This window comes from Ischnura elegans, chromosome 10 (genome assembly GCF_921293095.1).
Source record: "Ischnura elegans chromosome 10, ioIscEleg1.1, whole genome shotgun sequence".
In the NCBI taxonomy this organism is placed as follows: Eukaryota; Metazoa; Arthropoda; class Insecta; order Odonata; family Coenagrionidae; genus Ischnura; species Ischnura elegans.
The window spans coordinates 34620227-34641096 of record NC_060255.1 but is presented as its reverse complement, the minus strand read 5'-3'; the positions used below and the strand labels follow the sequence as shown (position 1 = coordinate 34641096).

At 36.9% G+C, this 20870-nt stretch overlaps 1 protein-coding gene across 1 annotated transcript in view; it reads right to left on the bottom strand.

The window, feature by feature from the left end:
• The window catches only part of LOC124167252 (apolipophorins-like), a 190002-nt gene that overhangs the window by 74918 nt on the left and 94214 nt on the right, over window positions 1-20870 (bottom strand). The window contains exons 26-32 of the mRNA XM_046545138.1: window positions 14673-14881; window positions 9931-10178; window positions 8594-8732; window positions 7745-8135; window positions 3319-3594; window positions 2654-2866; window positions 2039-2149 (exon numbers count right to left, since the gene is read on the bottom strand). Of these exons, the coding sequence (XP_046401094.1) occupies window positions 2039-2149; window positions 2654-2866; window positions 3319-3594; window positions 7745-8135; window positions 8594-8732; window positions 9931-10178; window positions 14673-14881 (1587 nt within the window). The remainder of the gene's footprint in view (window positions 1-2038; window positions 2150-2653; window positions 2867-3318; window positions 3595-7744; window positions 8136-8593; window positions 8733-9930; window positions 10179-14672; window positions 14882-20870) is intronic.

Here is a 20870-nt window from a genome sequence, read left to right as displayed (position 1 = left end):
CGGGTTCGAGTCCCGCCAGCGGGTAAGTTACCCTTATCCAGGGCATGGGCGTATGTCAATGTCCTTCATTGTTAATCGTTAACTCCCCATTGTAAAGGCCGAAAATGTGCTGTTTATGGGGTAATGGAAATAAATAAAATAAATAAATAAACAATGTAGGTATTCACTAGGGATGAGTCAAATAGCAGATTTCTCGAATTCGAATATCGAATTCGAATATCAAATCATGGCTCGAATATTCGAATACCTCGAATACTAAACGATGAATGTGGGAATGTTTGACTAGGTCGCCTTTGCAGCAGGAAACCCAAGATTTCGGCTAGTAATTTTGATTTCCTTTAAAGGATTCAAACAGGTATTTAGCTGATCAATGGAATATTTTAATTTTATGTAAACAATAGGGTAGTTTCCTTCATTAAAGAAAACGAAAGGCATTGATTGTGATTCATTACCCACCATTGGTGTATTCGTAACATACAAATTATTTGGTTTTCGAAATATTGGTTTAGACAAATGGCAAGGGTCAATTTTATCCTCATTTGAAAAAGGCCTGATTGGCGCCCATGCGATGCCACTCTACGTGATGTCACAGGGACCTAGTTTCTACACGAGAGGATAGGAGTTTTACATCGTCTGAGGTTACCAATGCATGCATGAGGCACAGAGCTCAGGGAAACATCTATTAATAATCACCTATTAAAACTGGCTAAGGTCGGAAAGTTTTCTTCGTTTGATAAGGTATTAGGTAATAAACCTTTTTTAAGCCAAGCGCTACCAGCTAGCATGGTGCTCAGCTACCTGCTAGCATCCTGCGTCGTATCAGCGCTCAGAGCATCGCCCCAAGGTCACCTCACTCGCGGCAGTGGGAAGCAGAACGACGTCACGCGGAGTTTTTCCCGGCATTCATACATACACGACGCGTTTTCGCGCGCTTGAAAATTTTCACTTTTCATTTAATCGCGAAAAATATATATCGCCATTTAAAAATCTAAAAGTGTGAAATACGTACTCCAGGAGTAATAATCTTTCGATTTAGGCAATAAAAAATAATAGGAAAGCACCCTATTTGAGCATTATGCCAAAATGTTAAGCCTCCGTCGTTTTTCTTCGTCTTTCCGGCATTTATTTTCCTGCGTAAAATGCTTAAATAAAGTCAAAAATATGTCGTGTTTGGTCTTATTCTTTTTTAAATTACGCGCACATTACAAATATTTCAATCCAATAAAAGTTTAATATCAATTGCCGATAATCATTGTTAGACAACTTTTGGGCTAGTAGATGACTCATGCAGCAGTTGACCTCCAGAAATTGGGAACTTCGAAGCAGGTAAGCAGAGAAAGGCCAGGGGGTGAGTAGAGGGGGGTGGCGTGAGACACGTTTTTATTGTTCTCATGTAACTTGATATTTTTTTCGAAGCTAAGGTCTTCCTAATACGATCCCTGCGCGAGCTGGGGTCTTTTGTTTGATTTCAGAGAAGAGTGGGTGAGGCGAATGCTGAATGGAGGGGGATAGCAGATCGTGGGAAGTGCGTCAATGTCACTATCCCACGGCACTGAGGTTCTCCTGATGGGGGACACCTGGGATTTTCGGATTTTTTTCACCCAATCAATTTCGGTTCCCACGTCGAACTTTTTTCACTGCTCTAACCCGCGAATTTGATATAGTTTGTCAGCTTGCCTAAAACGGTATTGCATGCACTAAACGACTAGAGTTCTCTTCATTTTTCCGAGTCAACTGCCAACGACGTACGAGCGACAGTGTATGACGCGAAATTCAAAGTATTCGAGGTATTCGAGACAGTACCTTTGGCATAACTCTTCGAGATCTCGAATATCGAATACTACCTAGTATTCGAGGTATTCGAGTATTTGTGGATACTAATCGCACATCTCTAGTATTCACATTTTAGGACATAGTATGAATATGGTTAGCTATGGGATTAATTTTCACACACAAAGTACGGTTGTTTTGAGGAATGGGTAAGGGAAAGGTGAACATAAATAGGTTACCGAGTATTACAGATGTTACACATAATTACCTTATGGTTGAGGATAAGCTCCATTTTTTCATGGCCTTTAACTGGTGTGTGAGCAGTGAGATGGAGGGACAGAGAATCCTTGGGGGTGGCTGCTTGCATCTCAAATTTCATCTGTTCAATCAAAATATGATATTTAAGAAGTTTGTCACACTGGAAGTCACAGTTGGAAACCAATAAAATAACACCACTCTTGGTAAAATCCATTTAATACACGTACAGGAAATGAGGAGGAAGTTCAATAGCAATAACTGGTGCTGTATGAAATGTTTAATGAATGACCATAAGCCTAAGGTCTTATGCCATAAAATAATTATTTAGCTTCAATAGGCAAACACCTAACCTATGCTGGTTCTCATGCATGAATCTACATGAAAAAATTTTGCCATTTCCCAAACACTCCTGAAACTAAATGTAAGAAAACTAGGTAGACTGTATTTTGTGGCTGTTTTTTATGTAAAATGATGATTATTAGGTCTTTTTGCAGTGAATAGTCCCCACTAACCTCTGATAATTTATTTTCATGCTAAAATAAGCAATCTGCTAAAGTCTCATGATCATTTTCTCAGGGTATTTATCGAATCAACCTAATAATGAAAATCTCTCAACATGTATTACCTTCTTTCCTTGAGGCCACATGAAAGCGACAGAGCCTTCAACTTTTGGGTTCACAGCTTCATCACTCCACTCTACCATCACAACATGATCTTCAGTATCCCCAGGTAGGCACATAGTAACAGAGGCAGATCCCTTATGATTATCCTTATGGACCTTAGCACCAAGGGTGAGCTTTTTGTCACTACCCCACTTCAAGTCACTAGATGAGGTAAACTGAAGAAAGAATGAAGAGTGACCATGCATTAAGCTTCATTGTCAATGAGAATAATAACTGGCATAACTTAAAGAAAGTGATTTCACTTATCATAACTTTATGTCAGGCATTTTAAATTTACATATACCATCAGATTTACCCTTGTAGTAGGGCCTCATAGAGTATTATGAAGGGGTAGCTTAAGCTGAATTTAAATAAATTTGCATAATAGTGAATCATATCATTATTTGTAAAAGTAGGCTAGTATCCCAATCATGGACCAAGTTTTATGATTATTATCAAATCCAAAAGTAACAATAAAATACAGATCATTGACATTTGAGAATTATGAATGAAATAATAACATTTTAAATTATAATTTGAATATTTAGCCATTCAGTCCTTGCCCCCAAATGACTGCAAGTCGTAATAAACAATTTTAGGAAAGGAGTGTATAAAAAACTGTGCTTACATCATAGACATCCGCAGAGACATGAGTAACTTTGGCCACTTGTCCAAAGGAGACGTGCTTCAGGTTCTCAACATTGGTTTGAGCGTCAATGTGGAACTCTCCAACCTTTGTCTTGCCGCTGTCACCACTGGAATCCAATTTACCCTTCACACCCAATGACTGATCTTCTCCAAGCTTGCCAAGAGCATGATATGAGTAATCCCCATTCACAGCTTCACCACCCCATTCAACTGACATGGGTTTCACTTGTCCCAGTAAAGAGCCACTAACATAGGCCTAAAGAAAAGCATTGAAAATATCAATGATTTCATCATAATTTTAGAAAATATGATGCATAAAGGGCTTTTTTTTTGCATAGAGAGAGAGAGAATCAAATTGCACACTGGTACCTTTTTGTTTGATGTGAGTTGTGCAGTTTCATTCAAAGCAAGAATATTACTACAGTGATACTAGTCATTAAATTGCAAACAGAAAACTTGTAAACACCATGCCACTCATTTTTTAAAGAAAGAACAGTGAGTATATATATATGATAAACAATGCAATTAAACAACATTTCAACTATGATTGATGATACTGAACGCATAATATGTAGATGCTAATGCCCAACGGAGAAACTGAAATTTTTTAAGTTTTATCCATTCCATCCTGATATAACTAGCCGAAAAAGTTGTTTATCAGACAAATGATTTACAAAAAAAAATATATTAAACATTTTCTCTGCAAAACCCAAGTTATTAGACGTCACTTGCCATAGTTTATTTTTTTAATTTGTTTGTTCTACTTCAATAAATTATCCATAAAATATAAATAAGCTATTTTTGAATTTTTACCCAAGGACATTATGAAAATTACATTTTCATATCTGTCTAAAACATTGCATCAGATCATTACAAATATTTTATGCCTTCAAGTTATTGAATTGGATTAATCCCATCGAAAGGGGAGCAAGAGGTGCAATGTAGATAGCCTCAAGTTATGGAAATATGAATACATACATATACAGTGAGTCCTCGTTCTATGTCACCCCGTTTAACGTCATTTTGCGATAACGTCACAAAAATTTTGAGACCGTCATTCGTTTATCGCACCTTCGCTTCACGATAACGTCAAGGCTTTTAAATTTCGCGCGAGAAAAAAACGCAAAGCGGCGGGCGTTGCAGGTTGTTCGTTTTGTGGGCGGTTATGCAGTCAGTCTAAACTAAGTGTAAAACGGTGTGTTTATTGTTAATTGCGATTACGGTTTTAGAAATTTTCTGCAAAATGAAATCTTAGGTAGGTGCGCAAGGTTTTACTTGACATAATGGTTTTCAGGAACCTAAAAAGTGATATCAAGGAATTTTTCCGTGTAGAACTCGGAGTTTTTGTCGTATTTTTTTTCGCCGTGTTCACAATAATTTTGGTGCCTGTAACTGCGACGATGTTTCAGCGATGATGATGCCCAGGCGACGCTCGCCCAGGCGACCAACATAGCGAAGCCGAAAAGCAAATGCGGGAAGATACAAAATTGGAGAAGGATTTACGTCAGTGCTACTATTGTCGACGATGAAGACAGGAACTCGTATGTATGCCTTAGCTTGGCATTCCCATCGTAAAAAATGCCCCAGATATGATACGCTAAAATTTTTTTGCGTAGGAATTGTGAGGTCTAGAAGCCGATATTCACTTTTTACATTGTTTCTTATGGGATATTATGTTTCGATTAACGTCATTTCATTTATCGTCACATTTTTCAGGAAGGGTAAGAGATGTTAAACGAGGACTAACTGTATTTAACACTAGAAGGACAGCAGGAGTCATTTGTCCCATTTTCAGGATTCAAATCCAGGACTCAAAATTTTTCTCTTATTAAAATATTTTTTTTAATTTTTAAACTTTTTCACTTTGTTCATTTTGGTCTATATTTTGATAAATTAGTGAAAAGTCAACTATAATGTCTTGTTGTAAATTTTTATGACATGTTATACCTAGAAGGACGGCTAGGGGTCATTTGACCACACAACTTGTTTTCGCGCTATTTTATTGCCCGTGGACACTTTTGTGCCATTTATATCATATAATCAACAAGAGGCTGGTGTGGTAGATGATTTGCTTCATTTTGAACCTGGAAGTACCCGGTTCAATGCCAGTTTCGTCCCAAGGGCTCCTATCTTTATTCGAAAACCTAGGCATAGCGGCTTGTTGTGCTCAATCTTTCGATATTTTTTGGGCAGCAAAGGGAAATAAAACATTTTCAATCCTAGATTTGCGAAAATTCACGTAATTATGATATTTTAATTTTGTTTTATTTATTTTTCAATGATTATTGTATTTCCCACACCGGAAAATCATCACGTATCCCGTGACTTTTTTTTCTGTCCGTCAAGATTCAGAGCTCTTAAAGACATTATTTTCAATATCGCCTCATCAGGTTTACGAATAACTGCTTCATTTCTCTGGCCTGTCGGCACTGTTGCTTGGCCTTGCCCCTTTGCCATGTGTCCAGCATTAGTGCCGCCTGACCCCGTCGGGGTTTGGGGTTGGTTGACGGCACGCTGTGCCTTGGGGAAAAATCCTGTCTCCTTTTCAGAGAGCGGAGGAGTTGGGTGGACTGTAAAATTCTGCTGTAAATCCTACACTTGGAATGCGCATGTAGGTCGTAGAAGAAGCATTACTGCAAGTTCTTGGAAGATACAAATCAGGATACGGTTGTCGGTTGAGTCCCTGCCTTTCAAATGGCAATTAGCGTTACATCTGAAATTTTTGTCCTTTTGTATGAATTTCTAATGCTCTCCAGCTCTCTATACCTCCTATGCAACTGGAGAAGATTCTACCATAATGCGCTTTCATTTGTAGATTTTTTCGCATGCATATCAGTAGCGAGTTGAGGAAGAAAGTAAGAAGTCGAGAAACATATCAAGAGAAGAGAATCGTCGCGATTCAAATAGCAGTAGGGAATATTGAAGATCAGTCTGGAAGTGAATCGGAAACATCAGTTCAAAGAAATTCTGACCAATCCATCAACATCTGCGTGTGATGAAAGCGACGAAGTCCAAGATAGTAAATCCGATGGCGACTTTGGCATAAAAGCAAATGCACAGCTCTATCCAACAAAATGCAGCTGTCCTTTTATGAGGTATATTCCAAATAAACCAGACAAATTTGGAATCGAGTACTGGGTTTTGACAGATGTGAAATGAAAATACAGCCTTAATGAATTTCCATATTGTGGCAAAGATTATTTTCCATCCATCCAGCTGGCAGGAAATCATAAGAAAATGGAAAACTTCTCTTTGCACGAACGATCTGAAAAAAACAGGCGTGACGCACAAATATCCATAAACCCTAAAATAACCATGTAATCCATTCAACGTGAGTGTTCAAAAATACCTTAGGCCATACTCTTACGTAGAATCAGGCAAACTAGAACAATAATATACTTTACTCAGCAGCATGATCTTAGACAAAACTATTTCCGAAACAAATAAAAGAATACCAGTGACCATCCTATTTTATAATAAAAACAAAGCAGGAGTAAATATGATGGATAGCATGTATCAATTTATTTACACGTCTCCAAATCAAACAGCCATTTCTCCACGGGCACAAAAAAGAAAAAGGTGCTAAAAACCATCAAATTGCACCAATTTCCTGTCCATTTTCCAAATTCCTTTTCATGTGCAAATGGCTGGTGTCCTATCATTCCCTGCCACACGCTTTTAAGCGGCTTGCGGGTTAGTGTGTAGATTTAGATGTAGATGAATAAATCGTCCAACGTACCTACGCATTCAGCGCAAAAAAATATTTTGTGGAAATAGTGCTGAAAAAATACTGTCTGTCTGAGATTTACAACAAAGTAATAATTTTTAAAAAATTTATACCAATTTTGTAAACCCAGTACCTACGCCTATTGTTCAAACATGTAACACAACTTTTGTATTGAGTGTATGTATTTTCATTATTAGATTTGCAATCGACTACTAAATACGGTTTAATTCATGATTCTTTAAAATAATTGTTATTAACTTTTGACGATGGAAATAATATTTAATAATGCTAAATAGTGTTTTTAATAAACTGATTCAATAATAAATACGATTAAACTGGATATTGGATGAAAATTAAGCGTTTTATCCCAAAATACATTTTAGGGGTCAAATGACCCCTAGCCGTCCTTCTAGGTAGAGCGAAACTCCCGTCCTCCTAGTGTTAAACCCATAATAAATGATACATAACATAAGTTGAACCATCTTTCACAAGCACTTCTTCTAAATATAAAACTTGCATGTAATGGATATGTATATTGATTTCCGTAACAGTAAACAGCTGGGGTAGTTGCAGAAACCTTGGATGCACAGATCTTCCTCCTTTGCCATAGTGGCTGACCTGAATCATGGCTGAGCTGATCGGAGCATGAAAGTAGCATGTGCATAAAAGAGAAGATTACCTTTCCACTCATTTCCGTCTTCTCATCCTTGGGCAGAATCTTTAATTCAACACCAAATTTGAGTTCTTTTCCATCACGTCTTAAATAGGTGCTGTCGGACGAGCAGACATATGAACCCTTCTCAAGATTATAGTTGCTCATCACTTCGTGTACCTTGAGGCAACTTTCTCCACCAGAATGCTTGTCACAGATGGTCACATGAGCTTCACCATCACTATCACCCTCAGAGCTAAGTGGTAAATTCATTTTAGTTTGAGACTTGAGATATATATGGCGACCAGAGGGTAAGTGGATGTCTACATCAACTATGCCGCTCCCAACAGTCATTTTTCCTTGTGCCGAAATCTTGACATCAACTTGGGTTGTTTCACCCAATATCACAAGTTTGTTCCTGAAAAATATAGATCAGATGAAGATTTGCCCAATCTTTTCCTGAATTCATGCTATCACGTTCGTAATGAAATTTTTCTTTTATTAATGGATAGTAAAAGCTATTGCAACAGATCAAAAATGGAATTAAAAGAGTTATTAACTTAGAAAAAATGGTTGATAAACTCTTCAGCAGGCAGTTTCTAAAACTCTAAAAACTTAAGCACACATTTTTCTCGCGCAATACGGTCCATTCTCCAGAGTACATTAGGAAGAACAATTCATTTTAAAAATTCCTTTTCATGACTATGGTTATCTCTTTGAAATATAAAATGCTTAATGTTTAAGTAGGTACCATTTTCATTGAAGATAGGAACAAGTGATACATAAGGCCTTCATAACTCAGGATTGTTTCTAGATGAATTTCATGGAATGAAGAAAAATTGAAAAAAAAATAAACTTATATCTCAATCAACTTACTTAGAATCAACAGACGAGGGCTGCACATGATTGACACTCTCAAAATGAAGCTTCTTGCTAGGGTCTTTTTCAGCATCCCAGAAGAAATTTGCCAGAGTTTTGCAGATGCCATCTTCAGAATGAACATTGCTGAAATCACCTATAGCAAAAAAACTGCATATTAAATACAATGATGATAATGATATCATTACAGTGATAACTAATTTCTGCGTACACTCAAATAAAAAGCTTCTTAGCACATTTCTTAAAGATGATTCTTTTCAATTGTCATTACCATTGTCTTGATCAAGGAGTGCAATGATGCTGTATGGTCATTTTGCTCCATAACCCTATTGGAAAATTCTTATAAGAAAATTTCTTACAAGAAATTGGGAATTTTTCTGATAAGAAAATTTCTTGCAGGAAATCGGGCATTTTTCTATGAGAACTTTTCTTATAAGAAAATTTTTATAATAATAAGGATTCTCATAAAAAATTTCTAATAAGTATCAATTACAAACTGTTATTTATAAGAAATTTTCTGATGGGAATATTTATTATAAATATCATCATCATGCTTAAAACACTTGCACAATCTTCTATAAAAAGCTGCATAATATTTACATCCCTGAGAATACATAAAGATTATTATTATTATTGATACAAGTTATTATTTAAAACCTACAGCTGCTTATGGAGGATAGCTAAGTTTTAGCCACAGAAAGTGAGTAAATCAAATGTTCACCAAAATACCATGAGTGATATTTACAACAAGCCTTATAGAAATAAAATTATAAAAATTGATAACGAGAAAATAATACTACAGAAATTGACTTTATTAAGTATGCAATTTCTCATTTTCTCAGGGTATCATCTAAAAACTGACTAACCTTAACATATAAATGCAGAATCAAACGAGCAAATAGGTAAGCCTGGACTACTGCCAAAATGAGAAAAAATTTTTATCATTGTAGCTGTATAACATCTACCACTTAAAGCTATCATAGTACTTCCTATCCATCTACAAGTACTTTCCTTATTGCTACAAAATTAAAAATTTCACTTTTGCTTTAAATATAAAATATCACAGGGCATCCTCATTTAAAAATAATTAAACCAACCTCACATTAATCATGACCTCTCCCCCAATTCCCTGCCCCCCTGAAGACATAATTAATATGCACAAAAGTCTAAGTAGGGTGGTCCTGATTGTTCGATTTTTAAAATAAGGACCACCCTAATGTTTAAGCACGTAATTCAAAAGTTCTAATAGAACAAAGTCACTCAGAGAGCATACTATGCGCTTTCACTGCATTCAGAATTTGCTGGAATGACACCGTAAGACTGCTGGGACTAACCTTTCAATTTCCTATCGGACTTGATCAAGTGAACCAAGAAGTCTCCTTTAGTTCCCTTAGAATCAGAGCTGTAATGTCCAGACCCTTGAAGATGGTTCAGGAGCAATGATGACCATTCAGCAGATTTGCATTGCCCATCACTATCCAGCTCTCCATGAGCTCTTAAATTCACATAGCATACCTTCCCCACATAAGCTTCAAAGTGAGTCTTGAAGCTATAAGCATCCATGGCTGCTCCTCCATCAAGCCTTAGGACAAAAATGCATGACTGTTAGTGAATATGTTCAGGATAATGAAAGACCTAGGATAATATAAGATCAAATATGTATATCCAACTTAAACAAGATATTTCAGAGAGAGAAAAGACATCATTAAGGAAATAAATTTCCATGAAGAGGGATAATAATTTCAGTTCAATTTAACAATTTTCACATCCATTACCCATAATGCAGACAGTAAACTGCCAACAGGCGTCATATAATGCAGACAGTGTAGTTTTTGGAATATGTACCATGAGATTTCAATTGTGAAACTATAGAGTTATATTTTGTACAATGTTGAAAAACTAATGTATTACCTTTATAATACAATTGTATCTTAGTTGATAAAGGCCAGAAATAACACTGTATTACAAAACACATTCAAATAGTGAAGTTCTTGTAGAAGGAAAAGCTTTCATAAATCTTTCTTTTCTTTAATACATACATCAGACTCCTGATTATATGGGTGCAACTTATCCATGCATAATTTTCACTCTCTTTCAATGTTTTCCGCGATCTTGATAAAAAATAAAATTGGACGCAAAAGCACCAAAATTACTGCATTTTAATGCTAAGCTACACCAGGCTTATTATTTCCATTAGAAATTATTATTTCCATTGCCGGCATCGGTGGTGCCGGGGTAAAGTCCCCGACTGCTAACCTAAGAGGTTGCGGGTTCGAATCAAGCCTGGGCGGTTTGACCACCACCCAGGGCATGCATGTATGTGATTGTTAAACAAGTTAATTGTAAGAGAGGACTACCTAGTCCTAAATTCGCTTGTGAAATAAAGATGACATTTTTATTATTATTATTAGAATTCCCTTTGTATAACGGAATTATTTTTTTGCCTTTTTATTCCCTCCGTGATCACGGATCCGCGTCCTGAAATTGCTAACTGGGCAACTTGTGCTAGACGAGACTATGTGGCGTGGTGCCTGACAGTTTAGTTTCTGATGTCTCGCATTGGTTTGAAGCATTTGTGCAAACAACTTTCCTGTACCCTTGATCACACAGCCAAGGTTGCATGGTTTTTTAAACCAGGTCTTATATGGAGTGGTAAGAATACTAGTACAATCATGTCATCGCCACTCAAAAGATCGCTGTGAGGCATAAAAAGGCTCTCAATAAATCGAGGCACTCTAAAGTATCAAAACAAGTGAATAAAAAATGATAAAGAGTTGGATTTACGTAAATTATGAACATAGCAAGAAAATAATGCGTGTTAGGATTATCTGTGTTTTTCCGATTATTCGTGCCACCTCTCCCCACCATTAGCCTGGATAATCGGAAGTGTGCTGTATATGATTTTATACTTTCATAATGGATCATATTTTTGAAGTTTTCTTAGGCTTCATGCCATGTCATTGGGCTTATCAATGACAAAATTCCTATGGGTAAGTCTGCCATCTTCAGAGCACAAAATAAAATTTTTTTAAACCAATAAATTCTTGTTCTTTTTACGAGTTAAACAGTGTTGTTTTATACCATGAAGACGGTGGCAGACTGAGCAACAGAAATTTTGGTATTAATATAAGCCCAATTACTTTGGTATGAAGCCCAACAAAGCTTCATAAACCCTTGTTCTGGTACTTTTAATAGACAAAAAGCAAGTACATAAAATAGGGTTAAAAATTAAAGAAAAATGCCATGATCACTATTTTAAAAGAAGAGTATTAAAAATAATGCAATAAATGCCTTCAAACTAAAGATCAAATTGGTGATTATAATCAGCAAGCTAACAGCGTGGTGAGCACATTTTAATACCAAGGGCTAGTTTTTTTATGTTCAGTTAGTGTGAACCAGGACATCAAACTGTCATAACCTCATAACTTTAGAATACAGTAAAACTATTATTTTACGCAGTTGGAGGGACCGAAATATGGGCACTGTGTAAAATCAAGAGTTGGTATTGAGGAGGAGTATAATTTTTAGGATAAAACTTGCTCATTATTTTTAGAAGGCTTAGTCATACCTTTTTGTACATATAGTTCTCATTTAAGCCAGAAACGGAACCAGAAAAAGTCTCATATGTGAAGTTTTACGGTAAATGAGCATGAAATCGTTTTCAATCACATCAGATATGTTTCCCGGATTCAATTACTCATTTGGAGGCAAGAAAATGAAGGCTAATTATTTACTCACAAGCAACACCACTGATGACGTGCTACCCTAAGAGAAACAACGTTGCATTCCTGAACAATGTTTCCCATGGTTGAACAAAATGGTTAAATTGCCAGCATTTCTGGCACTAAGATTACTTATCTGTTACCTAGGAGAAATTTCGGAATGGTGACACTAAATGCTCGCAGAAAAGCTAATTTTCGAAAATATTCTCATTAAAAGCAGTTTTCAGGATACCCGTTTAACCACCGGCAGACAAACAAAGATTGGAGATTGAAAAAATGAGATATCTGAGGATAGTTATTCAAATTGACCCCATTAAGAGGGAGCAAAATTTCACTAATACATCACAAAGGCTTTACACCGGTTCAAGTCCTGGCAGTAGCAGAAACTTATCACAGATGGCCCTATCCCAACTTGAGTGTAGTTACCTCCTTCCAAATAGCATACCATAGATAATACGGAACACACAGGACCCGGGATATTCGGAAGTTCTGATTTTTCTGGTGTTTAGATCACTTTTTTTAAGTGAACTATTTAGATAACCAAAAACTACCGTCATGCCGCCAGTGATGAATAAAAAAATTATTAATAGTCCGAAAAATTGTCCCACTTTATAATTTTTATGCATTAAAAAAGCATTTTCCCACGAAATTTAAGCATTAGTAGATTGAATCTACCGGGAATAGCTTCTCTGTCGGCATTCTTCCGCGAATTCAGCAGCGGGACCTTCGACTCGCAAGCCGTGTGACTCGTCTTCACGTAATATTTTGCTTCCCCATATCTGATAACAACACGTGTTGTTATCAGATACCGGTACCGGACCCTTTTTGTATTTCGATTTAATGGTACTAAGCCATTCCTGAGTTTAATGGGACTGCCTTATCATTCACGTCTTGAATTTTACTTCAATGATTACATGACGATTCACGACGTGAGTTATTCTCCGAGGGTATATATTTCCGTTCCGTTAAAAATAAAAACTTGCCACCTAGCGGAGTAAAGCTAATAGCTATTCAAGTTCCAACTATGTTTAATTTAAACCCACTGACAGTGAGATACAAGTTGAGTCAATTCTGGTAAGCGCGCCACACAAGCAACTTTCCCTCGCCACCATTCGTTCCGCAGATGTAGAGTTAGCCCGCAAAATGAGATAATGCATGCTGCTTTTACCATCGTCTTGAATCACCACCGACTTACGTCCATACTAGAAGTACGACTATCTTTTTTTGGATCACGTTGGAAGCCAACATTTTGGCACGGGAGGACTTTTAACGACTCATTTCGCCGTTATATCTCGCTGGGGCGATGGAAAACATTGGCAAAATTCTAGATAACCTTCCATTAGGGATACATATATATTCTGTAGTTCATAATTCCGGATTAACGGCCATCTACTGTAATTACAATAAATATGTTATAAACAGCGTCGATCAATAAGTCGAATAATAAACGAAAGGTGATAATGTTAATTTCTCCGGCGATCATCTATCCTTAATCAAAAGTAGTTACGCATACATTGCGATTGCCGTGTATTTTAGGTGCCGATATCCTTCTACGGCGAATTTGAACTAAGAGCGATATTCGGGTTCATAAAGGAGCCTGAAATATTACTGAGAGGGTGCAGGGGGAAGCAATAATTAGATTCGCGATGTTTTTAGTTTCACGCTCAACAACGCGGCGTCATTTCAACCGTTCCTGTATTCATTTTTGCAACTCATTGAGACGAAATAATAACCTAACTTCATATTGCTCCAGTCGGATTTTCAAAACAAGCCGAAAGACGACTGTGTAAAATCAAGATTAGTGACCTCTTTGGGGCTGGGGTTATGCTGCGCAAACTCGAAAAACTGCATAAAATCAAGAAAAGATGTAAAATCGAAGTTTCACCATTGCAATTCCCTATGCTTTCCGGCCAGACTTGAGTGTCGCTGCGTAAAAACGAGACTTGATGTAAAATCAAAGTGCGTAAAATCGAAGTTTCACTGTATTTGAAAGCTATAGTATAGTAAAGTAGTTATGAAAATTATGTTTGATTAAATGGATAAGTGGAAGACATCACTCACTGTTTTTGCTCCAAAAATGCTCCAAAAAAATAACAATAGCAAATAAAACCCCTCTTAAATTATTTCATTAGCTTAATGCATAAAAAAAACCATTTGCAATAGTATTTCTCATTAATGCAGTCTTCATCTATACCTACAAGAATCCAGTACATTAAATTATCGAAGTTAGAAAGTATGAAAGCATTCTTTCCCATAATGGTCATCTGTGATGCAATCAAATTATAACTATAAGTGAAAGCACAAGTTTTTCCACAAATTTTCAATGAATCCATATTAATGCGTGATAGCCTTACCTATAATGCTGATATCCAGGAATTTTAAGTACTGAATTGGCTCTGAAATCAAACTGCTTTTCACCAACATTAGAATTAGTCAAATCAGATTCCAGTACATATTTCCTGCCACCATGCTTCAACTCCAAGCAAACATCTACTTTTGAGTTCTTGGGGGAAGAGACAACTCTCTTGCTATCAAGTTGGAATCCATTTCCAAATACCACAACCTACAAAATCATATGAACAATATGAAAATAAAATTTAAATTTTTAACATATTTGACTTAGTTTGATCATCATTAACCAATCAATTTTAAACCATTATTACAATTGAAATAAGTGAATCTCTATCAGTATAATGCAATACAATTTTTCCATTTCCATAAGACCCATTCAAAAATTAAAAAAAAATCATTACACCATCAATGAGGCTAAAAGATCCCAGATAGCACAAAGTAAGAGAGTTAACCGTTTCTTACGGTTTTCTTACGGAAAAAATTGATAAGCAGCTTATCGTAAGCTAAGGGACTTATATAAGGCAAGGGTAAGATGTTAGGGACATTTAGGTAAGGAATGCCGTCAAATATCCTCAGGCAACGTAAGTCACTTCTGTTGGAGCGCCAAAGGCGGCTGAACAGCGTACTACACATGCTACGCGGCTCATCTCGACATGAATTTAAAGGCTATTGGTGAAATTAAGCGAGTTTTTATAAGGGCTTAACCAGGCCTCGCTCACTCCCGTAAGGACCTATAGTATAGCTTTTGGCTCTCTCTCTATCTCTCTTTCGACGGTGGAGACATCTGGCTCGGACTTATTTGGCAGCTATCGATAGTAGGTCTCATGATCGATTGCGGCTCTCACGATCGATAGAGGTTCCCACTATCGATAGTCGATGATACTATCGATATAGATTACACTCGGATTGCTGTCATAATAGATGGATCTTTTTGTTTGTTTACAAAACGGTGATCCGTGTTTATCATTATTTTGACCACATTCTGCGCTACTATGTGGTTATTGCTTTGTTCATGTGTGGAAGTGGTCTCCGTAGTGTTTTCTTGCTTATAGGGAGTGCTGCCGAGCTCTTAAAACACTAATAGTGGACTTTCGGTGAAATTCATCAGGTGATTGCTGATGCTACGGTTATACAAAGGTGAAGTTATGTGCCTGTGAATCCCGTTAGTTTATACCGTGATGAGAAACATAATAAGACAAGGTGACTGCTTCAAGGAAACCAAATTTGTTGTCGTTGGCTCTTTAAACGATGCTGTGACATTCGCATGATCAGTGAGCAAGGCCCTTGGCAACGTTGTTGTATGTATATGAAATTATTAATTTTCTCAAGTGTAAAAATCATAATAATGCAATGCAAATGGAAGAACAATAAAAAATTCATGACTAAATTGAGACGTCCAACATTTAAATTCCTATATAACCATTACTGTTAAATCCATTATCTTTTTTAACATAATTGCATCTTATTGTTAGTAGTCTATTACCAGTATTTTGAAATTGATTATTTGCATATTAATTTTTTCATTTCAAGTAATGTCATTAACTGAGATTTTTTTATATTTTCTACGCTAATGTTTGTTTATGCTCATGGGCGAATCTAGTTTTTTCTGGGGGTACTTGGGTCAGACAGGCTACTGATCTTCTCGTAATTGAGATTGAAAACAAGGTATAAAAATTACTGGACGAAATATTCTCTTTAATTTAACATGAAATTTACTAATATGGAATTAAATAATTTATGCTTCGTAATACACAAAACACAAATGAACGTAATGATAACAGTATAAAAAATTACATTATTTTAGCGTCTGGGGGGGCACGCGGCCCCGTGCTCATCCATCCCTAAATCCACCTGTTGTGTGCATATAAAGTTTGCACCATCGTATGTGTTTAAAATATGACTTAGCTATCCGTCATGTACAGAAATGGTATTCTCGTTGACTGCTTGTCATTTTGCACCCACTGTCTAGAATGTGCTTAGCAGGACATGTCTCATTGCTCACACGATCGATCTATCTTATCACAGATGAAAAAACGACTTCGTTTTCTTCCACTAATTTATTTTGACGGTGTTGACGGTAGTAGGTAGTACCGTCAAAATAAATTAGTTGAAGAAAACGAAGTCGTTTTTTCATTTGTGAACTTCAACTTCCACAAAGTTGAGCCTGACACCATTGAACGATCCATTTTATCTTCATCATTCTTCTGTTGTACCATATTTCGAATGCCTCTACTCCTGACTTCTTCGAATCTGTCAACATCCAAGCATCGCTCCCAAACAAAGCATTGTCAATTAAGAGAAGCTTGCTCCAAATGTAGCATCTGATGAATTTTTTCCTTACTATGCTTGTATTTTGGTCTTTGCGCATTTGAGCTTTGGTTTTCAGCTTCCTTGGTTGCAAAACTCTTTCACCTCTTCAAGTTTTTGTTTTACTCTTCAATGTTTGCCTGAGCCTCCTCCTTTTTGCTGTTTACTAATATCTTAGTGCTCATTTTGTTGATTTTCAGTCGATATATGGACACTGTCCTTTCCATATCCATCAAATTCTTCAAATCATTCTCTGACTCATCTAGGGCTGCCATATCATCAGCAAATTGCTGGGTAATATTTTATGTTGATCCATTGGTACTGACACCTTAAGCCTACTCTTTGATTTCATTGATAACTTTCTGAATGTAAACATTAATGATTACAGGGGGACAGTGCACATCCTTATCTCAACCATTTTACTATTCTTGCTTCTTCATAGTTGGGTGCAGATTTAATCTCAGCTTCTTTGTTTTAAATAAGCTATGCATAATTCTTGGCTTATAGCAGAGCATCGCATGGCAATTATCACTAATTTGTGCTATGCAAAATTCTAAAAGCCTCTTTTCTCTTCCATTTTGCTTGCCTAATCCATACTTTCCAGTTAACCTTCACCAACAAAAAAGTTCCAACTGTAGTGTCTCTCTGACCACACGAATATTTTTGGGAGATCAAGTTCTTGCGGTGGCTAGAGTGTTGGCTTCCCACCCAGTGGGCTCGGGATGAAATTCGGCGGTTGCAGAGAATTTTCAGATACTGCCTGATCCCTGCTTGAATGTTGTATGGAAGACATTTCAAGTGCAACACTCCATCAGATTTTAAGCCGTGGTCCCCTTGGCACCTTTCGTTAAGAGCAGGCTAATGCTGATGCCGGGTTTCTCTCCACCCTTCCTTCCATACTCCTCCCTCGCGGCACAAATGACTTCATCTCTCGGTCACCTCCTCCAAATACCATGCCATACAAATATTTTCACATGCCGTTTTCTGGTCACCATTCTTATGCTCTTTGAGCATATAGCTGTCTCTTATATGTGAAAACTGCCTCTTAGCTCGGGATATTCAATGCAAAGTGTATGTTGTGCTCCCACCGTCCAATCACCTGAAAAAATAATTGGTTTTTAAATAAAGTAAGCACACTAAGATGACAAGGATGCTTAAAATAGCATATTGAATGCTTTCTATTCAAAATAAATGGGAGAAATTGTGCATTCAGCTATAAAACTCAGCAGACAATACCTCGAATGGTGGTCATCTGTTGCATCAGATCATCATATGGGCATGCACTCACATCCATACACTCCAGCAATTATTTTTGGTATTTTAAGGGTAACTTCCCCTTACCCTGATGCCCTTCCTCATTAATTTTTTTATTCAAAAACTTAACTTCCCATTTTATTCTTGCTGCTACAAAAATAGTAAGCAGTTCTTCTGCACCTTCTTTACATGGCAAAACAAAATTCAAATGCTGCATTAAAATTGACTTAGTTTTCATGGCGATATATTTTTTATCTATTATTTTATGGACCACAATTTGGAACACCTCTTCCCATACATTTAGTCTCGAAAGAGTATCCTGGTTCGGATAAATTAAAGGTTTTCCCTCTAAAAGAATTAATACCTGCAATTCAGGAGGGTATTCATTTTCCTCACTGAATAGGTGGGCATTACATGCCTCACATTTATGGCCTTGTAGGTATTTCAGGCATACTTCCATGGCAAGTTCCATGGGTACCTTTTTGTCTCCAAGGATTGTGTACTTGTACTTTCCAAGGAGAATATCTTCCCACTGCTCCTCCCGCACTTCCGACTTTAATATTTTGTCACCTTTACAATTCAAAAATTCTCCAACTTTCACAAGAGCTGATGACAAGTCCTCCTCACAATTAGTGTGTTTAGATATTTTTGGGATGGATGTTAGTAAAATATGTTTTAGGCCTTTAGCAAATTGATAAGCATTTGGGTGAGTATTGCACCCATGCTGTTGCCTTACAATTGAAAACATATTTTCCAGTGCGTCTTGGTTCAGTGCCCGAGTCTCGAGCCTTTGTAATTGGAACTCCTGCTGTAGATGACGGAAAAGGGAAACCGTGCCATTGATGGTTATCAGCCACCCATTAAGGCTGGGTGGTTGTTTTTTGCAGCCAACAAAAAAGCTTTTGCTTAATTTCTTCGCAGCCCCTTCTAGAAATTGCAAGTGATTACTCCCCTCATGCATGGCAAATCTAAGTTTTTGTTGCTCATTTTTTAGAGTGTCACTATTTAAGGTATCAAAAAGATCGTCTATGAACTCCAAAAAATTTGCCGTTTCTTTGGCACTGGCATCTAAATTCCCCAAGGCTATATACACTGCCATGGCCAGGCTTACTGATCGGCTAAATATTTGAGCTGCCAAGTTGACTCTCATTTTTTTAAAAGGCCGTAGATACACATGCCTGTCTGTTATCTTGGGAATTAGTTTTCTTTTCAGCGGATGATCAATGTCAAATAAATTTTTTAAATGGCTCCATTTAACAATTTTACCTTCAAAATTAAAATCATGTTTGAATAAATTGTTCCTCATGGATTTAAGTAAATGAGGGGTATCAAATAGGAAGTGTATTTTATTTTGATTAATTTTGAAAAATGGCTTTTCGGAAGATATGTTTAGGATTTTAGCCAATCCTTGATTAATTGGTGCTTGGTCACAGATAATGACCACAACTTTGAAGCCTGTAGTATTAACACTATTAATACAGCTTTCAATGATGGACAGTAGAGAACAGGCTGAAAGCTGGGCATGCGTCGTCCAAAATCCTAGGCACTGCTTCCATTTTTTTGTTATGCCCTTTATCATGACAGACAGGCCATGGTTTCCATACTTGGGCTCAGGCAATCCCACTATGTCACTGAAGCCAAATATTTTGTCACTTCCTTGATCGTAGTAGAAATTTTCCTTTATAGACATTTCATCGAAAAGGAGGGCTACAGGCAAGTCCTGTGGCTTAAAATTTTTCGAAATGCCTTTTAAAGCATGAATGACATTCATGTTAATTCCTGGACTACTAGGAAGGCTGCTTACCCATCGCCTTAGGCTGCTTTCAGCAGGTAGGCATAGGGCTTTCTTCAAAAATCGATAACCCTTAGGGCTGTGGTAATGTAATGAAATGGCGAAGTTTTTCATTAGTAGTGGCCATCTCCTACCATGTTTAGATAAATGTGTCAGTTTCAATTGTGCCTCAAATAATTTCATGCTCTCTGCACTAAGGTAACGAGCTGATTTCTCAATAATTTCCTTTATACCATCCTGGTAACCTATTGGAGCCTTCCTTTTCATCCGGAAAATCTTTGACCGGAGAGCTGCTATTTTACTCCGGTACCCAATCATCTTCCTCTTTGTCTGGGGAGTACAGTGACTACTGCCATGTATTCTTCTGTTTGGTGTTGTATCTCCTAAAGTGAGAGAGAAAATGGTATACTCCAGTCTATAAATGGCTAAATACATTTGTTAAACTTGTCACTGTATTTTTAAACACAATTAATGCTTTCAGGAATGAATTGGGGGACCTATTTAATGATAGTTTGAAAAATTTTGATATCTATTTCTTGGTTGAAATTCCCTTCTCCTAAACCCCTCCTTACCACAAAAACTCACAGACTTCCCATCTGCATTGCCCATCATACTTGTTTTCCATTTCCTTACTCCTTATTTGCCCTCCCACTCCTCACCCCTTTCTTGCTCCTGCCTAATCATCATTTCATGAAAACATAGAATCTGTATGTTTAGAGGTAATATTGAATGGCAGTGATTTGTGTTTAATGAGAAAGTGTTATATGCCAGTCAATGAAAACATAAAAATGGCTAATTACCTGAGGCTTCATTCAGCTGACTATTTTCAGGTTCAGTATTAGTATAA